General features: G+C 44.3%; 1 protein-coding gene across 2 annotated transcripts in view; it reads right to left on the reverse strand.

Moving 5' to 3' along the window:
- PSME4 (proteasome activator subunit 4) overlaps positions 1-12,174 on the reverse strand; it is a 1,411,622-nt gene that overhangs the window by 1,119,002 nt on the left and 280,446 nt on the right. For both annotated transcript variants that reach the window (XM_078649478.1, XM_078649477.1), the window contains one exon: positions 9,493-9,679. In XM_078649478.1, coding sequence (XP_078505604.1) covers positions 9,493-9,679 — 187 coding nt within the window. The remainder of the gene's footprint in view (positions 1-9,492; positions 9,680-12,174) is intronic.

Consider the following 12,174-nt stretch of genomic DNA (forward strand, 5'->3'; position numbering starts at 1 on the left):
TGTAGATGATACAGAAAATGGAGCATGAACGGTGCATGTTATACATTCCAGCGAATCCCAAGGGCATGCAATCACAAAATGAGGGACAGTTTCTACTTTGCCTGCATTTGGCCTGGGGGAATACAGGGAGGAAACAACTGCTGTAAGCTCCCTGGACGTCCCTTGCATTGTGACATTTTTTAATGGCATCCCGGTCCCTTAAGGGTCTGGAGCGGTCACCAAGGAATTCTGCGTTAGCGAATGCTGCTCTCTCTCTTGCAAGCCTTAATCACTTCACTCATGGCCAATCAGTATAATTTGCAGACGTGATACTGCTAAATCCAATGGAAACATGACTGGGCACACAATCACAACAGCCTTTCCCATACACTACTCTATTTGTTTTTTTTAAGGTGACAGACTCAATTGTAAGCAATCCTCTCCTGAGGCCATCTCCAAAATATGCTGAATTTTAGATTGCCTATTATCTTAAATCACTGCTTTGCTAACTGTGAGGACAGATCCCCTGGATAGGAACATCACTTTCCTAAAAAGTGAGTTGACAAAAGTCAAGTAAACCTCCGAAAATGGGGTGTGGCCAAGCAACATGGCCGACAGGATGTGAGCCCCGGAGCTCCCGGCCAACTTGCCATTAATATTCCTAAATCCGGATTAAAACTACCAGAAATGCACAACTGAAGCATCGCTAGTTAAAGTGAGTGGTATTTCACACCTGTCCCGGTTGAAGCTGCTGACGGATGTTTGAGTACTGAGCAGGGACTGCAGGCCTGCGGCAGACTAAGGTGGCCGCAGAGGCCACTGACCTGATCGGTTGTGACTGAGGTTGGCCGTGAAGGCCCAACCAAAACACCCTGGGAACCGGAACTGCCGCCGTACCAGGTTAGAACAGTGATCGAGCGGCCGTCTGGAAAATAACCTTAATCCTCGTCTTGGGCACCTGAATGACAGATGGCATTGGGCAGCTCTCTGGTCAACGAGGGGCGGGACAGCCAGTGCACAGTTGGACGGAGCTGACTGCGGCGCAAGAAGCGGGCGCAGAGTCACTCGGAGGACTGAGCCCACGAGCGCCAGAGGCTAGCCAGCAGGAGCACGCTGCGGACCCCCAGGGGCAGCAGACTGTTACCGGGAAGACAGCAAGCGCACCAGAGGTGACCGGTACGTCCTGCTCGCAGCCCAGGTGGGGGCGCAGCCACTGGGGACTGAACCTCGGCCTGCCTTATTGGTACCTGAAGGGGCTTAAGGACCGAGAAATGCTGACTGGAGAGCGTTGCCCTGACGACCGGCGGTTCCCGCTGTGATACCACCCCCCCCCCACTCCCCATAGACCTGGAGAAACTTAACCCAACACAACTACGCGCCAAGAGGAAGGACAGCTGGATCCTGTGGGGGCCCGGTCTGATCTGGGTTCAGTCAGGAGAACACAGGGCCTAGCAGAGGAGACCGGATAGTTACCTTGCAGCGAGGAATACAGGATCCTGCTTTCTGCCCGGTTGAGGGCATTGCCTCTGCAGGTGTCGGACTGGGCCTCGGCTTACCTCCTTGGCACCTGAGAGGGCCTGGGGACTGAGGTGCAAATGCGACTGATCGGAGAGTGCTGGCCGTGCGTTCCAGGACTCCTGCTGTGATATCCCCACAGGTTTGGGGAAAATTATCTTGAGGGAGGTTCCTGCTCTGATTTGGACCCGGCAAAGAGAACTTGGGCCTTACAGAGAAGAACTGACAGAGATCCTGTAGTGAAGGCTATGGAGTGGAGCCCCCCGAGGCAGTAGCGGAATTCTACCTAGGCCCCCTGCAGGGGAAAGACAAGACAGCCCTAGTGGCCAGCTCCAATACAATAACCCAATACACCACCCATTGGCACCCCACCCCCAATGTTGTACAAGCATGACGAGGAATTTTGGAGTACGGCACTAGTTCCAGTTTTTAGGTACGTGCTTAGAACGTTCATAATCCCAGAGTCCCGGAAAGGTTCAAGTATTAGCCCCATCTACAAACAAGGCGAAAGGAGTGCCCCGAATAATTACTGATTGATCGCCCTTATAGAGACTGAGGCTAAATATTATGCAGTGACAATCCTAGACAAATTAGTCTCATGGGCCTCCGAAAATAATATAATTCCAACAACTCAAACAGGGTTTTGCCAAGGGCAAGGCAACATAACCAATATTATGGCATTAACCTTGCTGATGCAGCTTTCAACCATGTAGACCGCATCGAGCTCTGGCAAAAACTGGAAGGATGGGGGATACCTAAACCTCTTTTAGACCAACTTAGGCACCAGCACACCGATACTTGGATTAGGATAAAGCTAGGTGCTGTGACACATCTATCAAAAAGAATTCCCACCTCAAAGGGGCTAAACAAGGGTGTGTCCTAGCCCCGTTGCTTTTTAACCTTTTTCTAGTGGATCTTCCGGGGGAACTCGACAGATGCACATCCCATGCTCCGAAGCTAGGAAAAGTCTAGGAAAATTGACATTGTCAAGCCTGCTTTAAACAGATGATCTAGTGCTGATAAGCCGGACCCCTATTAGACTCCAGCACTTCCTGGATGCAACCTACAGCTTTTCACAACTGAAGCCTTAAAAATAAACTTAAAAATAAACGTCAATAAAACAAAACTTATGGCAGTAAATTACCACAAGAAAAATATCATAAATTGGTATTTGGATGGGCAGCGTTTAGACCAGTCAATAGGTTATAAGTATCTTGGAATACTTTAGGATCACAATAACCGCAGTTGGAGTCCTTGCGGACAAAGGGAGTCATGACTTATCTAGCAATAAAGCCTTTGAAGAAGAAGCTGCTGGATTTAACATTCGACCCTCTGCTACAGGTCCTGCGAGCAAAACTGCAGCCAACTATAACCTATGGGAGTGAACCTTTGAAAGGGAAAGACGCTGCAGTCCTGGACATAATAATAGCAAACTCCTATCGAGCGATTTTCTATCGCCCCAGATATGTTTCGACGGCACAAATATGGCTGGAATTCAGGCTACAAAAATAGTCGGTTGAAAGATGGGGAGCTTTTATTAAATGTTGGCATAAAATCAGAGGAGTCGAGGAAGGATCCTTGAATTCTCACCTCTGGACTGAGTTGTTTTGCCTTGGAAAATCATCAGCCAGAGAATATCTTCTGGAATCCATCGAGCTTCTGGGTCCGACCAGAAAACTCAAATGGCACACTTGTCATTTAAAAAATATAGTGACAAAGGCTAAACAAGCGAATGGCTGGGTAGTGCTCAATAACTAGGAAGTCCTCAAACCCTAGTCCTACTTCAAAACTGGAATAAAAACGGCCACCGAGGAAAACTTTTTAAAGCTCCGTTTAGAGGTTGCCCCGATGAACCCGTTTGTGACTATTGTTCTTGAACTCTGCTTTCCAAATTTGCCCCTTTCTTATCGGTGCTCAGATCAAGGGAGGGTGTTGTGGGGCTAAACCTTGCATTCACACTGTGTTAAGTTGACATGAGCTTATTAGAAGTTTAAACACCATTTTTCCTTTCTGCTGCCTTTTGCACACGGCACACAATATAATAAATGTTTAGAGTCTAGCAGAGTGTTCAACACAGTGGTTGTTGTTCGGACTGATCAGTGCACGTTCTAGACATAACATATATGCAGCTGTGGCCACCTCTGATTTTGGCGCGTTTAATAATGCACTGCGTAGGCCTGATCACACACACTTGGAGAACATTTGCATGCTGAGAGCTGGTGCAGAATCTGATGTGATCCATTTCTGCTAGTACCAGAGGTATGGGGCCGCCCTTGTAATCCCAAGAGACCTTCTGTAGATATAATTTAAACTACTAGCAAGGGAGGGTGAAATATAGGTATATTTTAAACCTGTTTCCATTTAGCATTATAACATGCTTTCTTCCTTTGTATTTTATGGAATAGTAACTATGCTGAAAATCTTGTTGCTTATAATATGTCTTCTTGTATTAGCTAAGATACTGCGCATGAGAACACGGCATTAGAAATAAATATTTCAAACTTACACGTGCCTTCATTTACTCCCTGTTTTGGACTGGTATGATAGTATAACGAAAGAGTGTTCATGTGTTCCACATTGCCTGAAGTAATCTAAGTTCCATGTTCTGGGTTGTCTAATCATTGGTGTTATGGAAGAGCCAATGAGACACTGATGCTAGTTTGGTTGGCGATGTTGGTTACTAAGGTGAGTTTTGGCACACCCTAATTCACTGAGGTTCCAAGTCTCTATGCACGGTTCTGTGTAGGAGCAGAATCCCTGCTACACCACCTTGGGAAAGGGGAGGAGGCGGGTAGCTCTGCCGCCTGTGTGGACACGGCACTGAGGACTATATCCATGTTATCTGCAACAATTTAAGGGACATAAGGATAACCTTATTAAGACCAATATTCAAGCAGTATTGCATCAGGACCTGCAGGCAGGCAGTAAAGCTGTGATTTAATCCAGCTGTGGTGCAGCTAAACTGCCGGCTACCAAAATGTTTTGATATAGTTGCAAAGAGACTCAAAAACTCCTCACCACTGGTCACAAATCAAACCAACACAGAGGAATTGGGCTCTACCGGAGTCTGTTCTGTAAAACCTTTGAAGAGCACTTTACGGCTGCACTATCACTTTTAACAGGCATCATTGGTTGTTTGTCCCTCCAAGTTAGAAAGAGCACCCTGTTGCAGTCCACGTACTTCATACCGAGGCACCGAGCATAGGAACAAGCACTCCGGAGGGACAATGACAGGTCGGCAGCCACTCCATCAATTTATTAGCACTGAACTTTCAGCTGTTTAAATTACCCAGAGTTTTGAAGACTGTAATACTCATGATGTACCTTTTAAGAGGATTTCTTAATAGCCTTATTTACAGTATGAATGTGGGATTTTAACACTGTTTTAACTTATTGTATTATGAACAATGAACCTCCATTTTTATAAGTACTTAATGTATGCAACGGTTTTAATTAATTATGTATAATAATAAATTACTTACTTACTTACCCCTTGGCACCCCACCCAAAGACTCACAAGGCAAACAGGTCCTAGCGAAGACGGAGAGATATCAACCAGATCAGAGCTACTAGCCACAATTCAGGGATCTAGAGCTGCACTAGAACAACAAATTCAAACAGTATCCGTGGATGTGAATCTGTTGAGAATGGATTTACGTAAAGTCAAGGATAAAGTCACAGCGGCAGAAGGGAATATTGCGGATCTCCAGGGAGAGGTGTCCACCCTCAAACGGCAGATGGTGCAGATGAATACGGTCACAAAAACCCAAGAACCACAGTCAGAGGATGTGGAGGGCAGGTCCAGACGGAATAATATCAGTGTACTTGGATTTCCAGAACGGGTGGAACAAGGATTGGTCGAACAGTTCCTGCAGTCCTGGATCCGCACTGAACTTTGCCCTCTGGGCTATCTGAGTTCTTCGTGGTGGAAAGGGCACACAAGGCCCTGGAGCCACTGCTGCCCCGGGCGAGCTGTTGAGGGACCCTGATCACCAAAATCCTCAACTACAGAGACAGAGATCCTATCCTCATAGCGACCCGAGAACATCCTGGGCTGAACTATGACAATGCCAAGATTACTATATATCCTAACTATACCAAACAAGCGCAGGACATGAGAAAATCCTTTGTGGGGGTGAAGCTGAAAGCACTGCTATACTCCACAAAGCTGAAGGTATTGGCACAAGGAAAGGCACATTTCTTTGAGACACACAAGAAAGTTTGGGAGAGGCTGGAACTGGGGGACGAAGCACTGCCCCCGCCTCCACGAGACAGACGACAGCGATGAGGCACCGACCAGACAGACAAAGACTGCGAACTCATAAAGCAAGCAGGGACCCTGGTACCGCCCCGTCGGGGAGCTAAGGGTAACAGTCGGGGAGGATGGCACCATACAACTTACAGAAGACACAGCAGGAGAGGCCGGGCAGGAGGAAGACTTGATTCCAGATATGGACACGCTGACTCAGACCACCACCCTGAACTGTGTACCAGAGATGTTGATGGGACTTCCTCAAGGGGGGTGGAAATTGCCTGACTGCCTAAACTATATAGGATTATTAGCTCTGGAGAGTATACATAACCGGGGGCGAGGACATCGCTGTAGACTGGGTGGCCTGAGGGATGAGAGGTACAGGAGCGGAACTACTACGTCCAAGGATTGAAAGTGGAGTGGGATGATTCATGGGTGTAAGTCTGACAGGATGAAAGATGAAAAATGGTGGCTACTTGCAATACTCGTAGACAAGGGTGAGTAATCTGGGAGTTTGACGTTTGTTTGGTGGTACCCATTGGCTTGCCAGCAATGGGTGGGCAATAATGGCTATTTGGTTATGCTATACCTGCCCGTGGGAGGGGGGTGGTAAGTTTATAACTTGAAGGTTATGTACCCTCTTATATGTTCAGGCTACAGGCGATTGGCGTGGGCGGCGGGGAATAACATTCACTAATACTACACGACCAGGATGGCAACAAATTATAGAGTACTGGCATGGAATATTAGGGGGCTTGGGACGTATGTAAAAAGATATAGGAACTTATCTTTTTTGAAGAGACATAAAATCTCTATAGCTTGTCTACAACAAACCCACCTGGATGATATAGGTGCTTTGAGAGTAGCTGGTAAATGGTGCGGACAAGTGTATCACTCCTACTCTACATACGCAAGGGGGACATTAATATGGGTAGCACCCAGAATACCATTTACCCTTACATACTCGGAGGCTGATGTGGGGGTGGCGATATGTAAACACAAAAGGGGAACTAGACTGCAGCGACTTAGCTATACTAAATACATAAACACCAAACGCAGATGACCCCCTGTTCTATGACACCTTACTGGACCTGCTAGTACATGACTTAGGCAGACCCATGATATGGATAGGAAACTTTTAACTGTATATTAGATCCCAGTATGGATTGGTCACCCCCCAAAGCGGGCACAAAGCCGCAGATGACTAAAGCCTTATGGATGGTCATGCAAGACATGACTTCCATGACATTTGGAGACGGAGCCACCCTACCCAGCATGTTTACACATGCTTTTCAGCTACACACAGCACTTATAAGTAGACTGGACAGAGTTCTGGCAGCAAATATGCCTAGGATGGAGGACGCTGTTGTGACACGTTTAGCATAATTTTTATCTGACCACGCACAAGACAGCTGCACTGTGAAATGGGGAGGACTCACGATAGGGACCTGCAGCTATAGGATGCATGCGGACATCCTCGAAGACACAACTGGGAAAGGATACGAACATTGGGACCCCACTGACGGATAGCGAATAGGCAAATGTAGCAGGGCTCACACGTACAGTGTCAGGCAACGCCCGGTTCAAATTGATCCATTTTAATTTCTGTCATAGGACCTATATAACCCCAAAAAAGCGACATAGAATAAACTCCCTCGGATCGGAAGATTGTCCTCGATGTGGGCATGGTGGTGACAGACATTCCGAAGCTACTGGATACAAGTAGTGACAGAGATGCTCAGGATTACATGCATCAGCAAACACCCACTGTCCTGCTTACTGGACCAAATTAAAAGGCCGAAGAAGAGAAAGACGGCCTATAGATTTTACACAATTGTCCCTGGTTCGCGCACAACAAAGGGTGGCCATCCCTTGGATGGGACAACCTTCCCCCACAATATAGAGTTGGCGTCCAAATGTTTTGGAATAGGCGTTGGCAGAAGAAGTGCAAATGAAAACTAATAGGAGGGATGATAAGCTGACTGAGGACTTGAGTGTTTGGTGAGAACTCAGTAGTGCAGTTACTTTTCCTGTAGTGACTTCAGACATGTTGGATGCGTATACTACGGATGCAAGTGCGGGTGAGAATGATGATGACTGAATGAGATTGAGCTATATGGAGGACAATTTATGAAACTATATTACAATGGAATAGCGGGAGCCACCTCCTGGTTGACACCTAGAAATATTGATCCTTGTAAAGAAAATTATGATCTTGTAAGTTCCACCTGATAACCACTATTCCATTACTGTATAATGTAGCCATCTGTTTTGTGAAAATGAAAAAATAAAGTTTATTAAAATTAAAAAGTAATCCTTCAAAAAGAATTTCAAGACATCAAGCGACACTTGCTAGGAAATTAATTTCTGACAGGGCCTCTGCCTCTCTTGTAGATGAATTACTTGATTACCAATTCACCCATAAAAGAAGCCTAGGAGTGACCCTTATGATGAGGTGTTTTTGAAAATCAATGAAAAGTTGACTCATCATTCGTTCATCTAACAGGTGCACATTTGACAAAATACTTTATAAGAGGTCTTAGTTAAGCCAAATCTCATCTAACAAAGTGTCAATCCCAATTTAAGAAGAAAATCACAGTCAGATGAGTAAGGATGGCCAAGATAAAAAATATACACTAATAAGTAGAAACTGAGCTAGAAATAAAAGTTACCACAGCTACATCACATTTTTAGGATCATGAAATCCCTTTACAAACACAATCCCCAAAGTCAATTTGCGTGAACTATTTAGTTGAATGGAGTAAAGAATGAACTTCACAACTGTTTGTAAGAAAAAAAGTCATACAATTAGGCCAAAAAACTGTAATGGAAATCTTGCCCAAATTTAGGATCCACCAAATGAAAGTGTTTTTTTTTATCTGCTAGCATGAGACAACTAAGACCTCATTTCTAACTTTCCACTACTATGACTAACACTAGTGAATCTGGCTGCTACACATTTGCAACCAACGATTGATCGAAAAATCAATCAATCAATCAATCAATCAGTCAAGCAAGCGTTATTTATATAGCGCAGCTAATCACCCGTGAGGTTATCCAGGCAATGGGTCGGCTCAGATGAAATGCCAGATCTTGATTAACTTCCTGAAGTTCGTCAGAGAAGGTGATGTCTGGAGGAGGAGGAGCAGGCCTTTCCAGGACTTGGAGGCGAGGTAGGAGAAGGAATGACCTCTGCTGTGGCTTTGACGGATGCACAATATCTATATGAGGGCAGTGGATCAAAGGTTTCTGTATGGTTAGTGGAAGTTTAGTCAGCGGTTGATGTATTCTGGTCCTAGGTCATGGAGACCTTTAAAGGCGTGTGTCATCTTGAATTGGCATTGATAACTATAAAAATTCATCAGGTCCTAGGTGAATGTCAGTCAAGATTCCGGCCCAAGAGAGCAAAAAAATCACCTTCTCAGAGGTTCAGATCATATTAAACACAAGTCAACAGCAGCCGAAGTCCAATGGCGAGTTAAACTAACTGAGCCAAAATAAATAAAAGGCATGGTTCATCTTTATGGCTTCTAATACCAGTAAATTCCAGAAATCTATACCAATCATTACTGTGCTAGTTACCTTCAATACAGGTCTGGAGCTTAAAGTACCTTTACAAAACAACAATCAAGATTATAACAGCCACATTTCCATAAAAAAATCCAACATCTGAGAGACGTATTATTGTGATAAACATACAATAACTCAAGTGTAGGTATTCATTATGGTTGAAGATTGCTACTCACCATGCATTTGCTAAAATCATTTGGATCGACTCCAGGTAGTGCTCTCATTAACAGTGGAAGCATGTGCGTTGGACCTTCTGGAAACCATCGCCCACCTGATACAAGGCTCCGAGCAACTCCAATGACACAGCTCAACGTTGCTGTGAGCTGATGTGGCTCCGTTAACGTCTCAAGTGCTGGATATGTTCTGCAGATTTTTAACAGAAGAGCGACAATTATGAGATGTGATCCATTACATCACATCATATTGGGTTTAGATGCCTATGATTGTGTTTGTTTCAACAATGTAGCTTGAACAAGAATGTGGGAATGCGTATAGGGGATACTGAATAGGAATTGATTACCCAGGGTGATGTTAAAGGATGTATGTCATTACATTGCATACCAATACCACACGTGCCATTAAAACGCGGGTATTACTACGCGATCTCAATGACAACGACATGCCATTACATCATAAACGTGTACCACGACTATGCCTTTACCACGCATGTCATTACAACGCAAAGGCATGTGTGGTAAAGCTATCCTCCTGATTAAAGTTTTCAAGGTAAGTGGCTCTACCCTACCCCTGCAGAACCCTTCTCCCGACCCCCAGTCCTCTCCCTACAGTAACACTATACTACCCAGCACGACCCCCCCGACAGTACCCTAAAACACTACACTACACAAACGCTACAACACTACCCTAAACCCTAAAACACAACACTACACAAACACTACAACACTACCCTAAACCCTAAAACACTACACTACAAAAACACTACCCTAAACCCTAAAATACTACACAAACACTACACTACCCTAAATCCTAAAACACTACACAAACACTACAACACCTCCCGAAACCCTAAAACACTACACAAACACTACAACACTACTCTAAACCCTAAAACACTACACAAACACTACAACACTACCCTAAAACACTACACAAACCTTACAACACCACCCTAAACACTACACTACACAAACACTACAACACTACCCTAAACCCTAAAACACCACACAAAAACAACACTACCCTAAACCCTAAAACACTTTACTACACAAACACTACAACACTACCCTATACCCTAAAACACTACACAAACACTACAGCACTATCCTAAACCCTAAAACACTACACAAACATTATAACACTACCCTAAACCCTAAAACACTACACAAACACTACAACACTACCCTAAACCCTAAATCACTACACAAACACAACAACACTACCCTAAAACACTACACTAACACTACACACTACTCTTAACCCTAAAACACTACACTACAACACTACCCTAAACCCTAAAACACTACCCCCAGCACGACCCTGCCCCTACCCCTAGTCCGGACCCTACACTGAAACACTATTCTGCATGACCCCCCCGCCCCGACACTACCCTAAAGCCTAATACACAACAGAACACTACACAAATATTACAACACTACAACAAAAGTAACCCCCACCCCAAGCGCAATCCCACTTACCTCACTCTCCTCGTGTTTCTTCTCTAACCAGCTGTATCTCCCTGTGCAATGGCTTGGTGTCCTCCATTTCCTGCCTGCTTATGTCGCAGTGAGGACACCGCCTCAGTTTCCTCACAACGACGCGGATAGCCATTACATTGCATGCATTGTGAAAGCGCATGCGATATAACGGTATGCATAGTAATGGCTACGCGTTGTTACATAGCATGCGTTGTAACACATGCGATGTAATGGTACTGCGTGGTAAAATCTGCGTTGTAATTGCTGTTTCCCGATGTTAAACATGTATACAACCCCAAGATCTGTAACATTCAAAGTGAGGGATGGGGAGGGTTGCCAACCAGTGAATTGGACCTAGTAGATAGAAGAATGTGTACTATTCAGCATGATGCTTAGGAAAAGGTTTTGAATACTGTAAAATCAATGTAACTTTTTTTTTTTAAAGAATGTGGTAATGCCTAGAGACAGTAGGACAGATTAATGAATTAAAAATTCACTGGAGAGATCTGAGTGCAACCAGCATGCAACAGGTTCCAAAACTGATGAAGATTCAGTCGTTCATCTTTCCAGTTGATAAACTGAGAACAGTTATATTTCATTATACAAAGGACAGTTATTTGAAATTCTACAAAACAACAAAAAAGTGGCAGTAAAAGTTGTACATAAAACAGGGAATTACTTAGGAAAAACAACAAGTATTGTATGAAAAAGTCTGAATTGGGGCTAACTTAACTCAAATGGCGTTTGGCTTGGGTCCTCAGTCAAGCAGGTCATCTGCAATGAGATCACATCAGCCACACACACACATTCCCTAGACTTATCCAACATAGAAAATACACTTTCTTCTGAAAAAGCTGCAACTTGTCTATTCGTGCTTGCTTTCACTTTTTCAAAGTAATAAAAATAATGTCCTGTCTACATTTTGTGAAGTACTTCTAAAAGAGAGAATTACCTGAGCAATACAAAACCAAAAATTAAGAAACAAAAGAAAGGTGGTTATTAACACGTAATTCTTAACCCCCAGAGAATCCAAGGCCAGCACCAGCCTATTAAGCGTATAGTTAGCAAAAAAGAGGTTTATTCCCTTGAAAATAACTATTCGACTGCTTTAAGAAGTAAAAAAGAACTACGAGTGCCAACAAAGGTCCCTTTCCCGTTGAAGCTAAAAAAGTCACATTAGGGAGGAGATAGTCTCTGAATAGA

This window comes from Lissotriton helveticus, chromosome 6 (genome assembly GCF_964261635.1).
Source record: "Lissotriton helveticus chromosome 6, aLisHel1.1, whole genome shotgun sequence".
Classification (NCBI taxonomy): domain Eukaryota; kingdom Metazoa; phylum Chordata; class Amphibia; order Caudata; family Salamandridae; genus Lissotriton; species Lissotriton helveticus.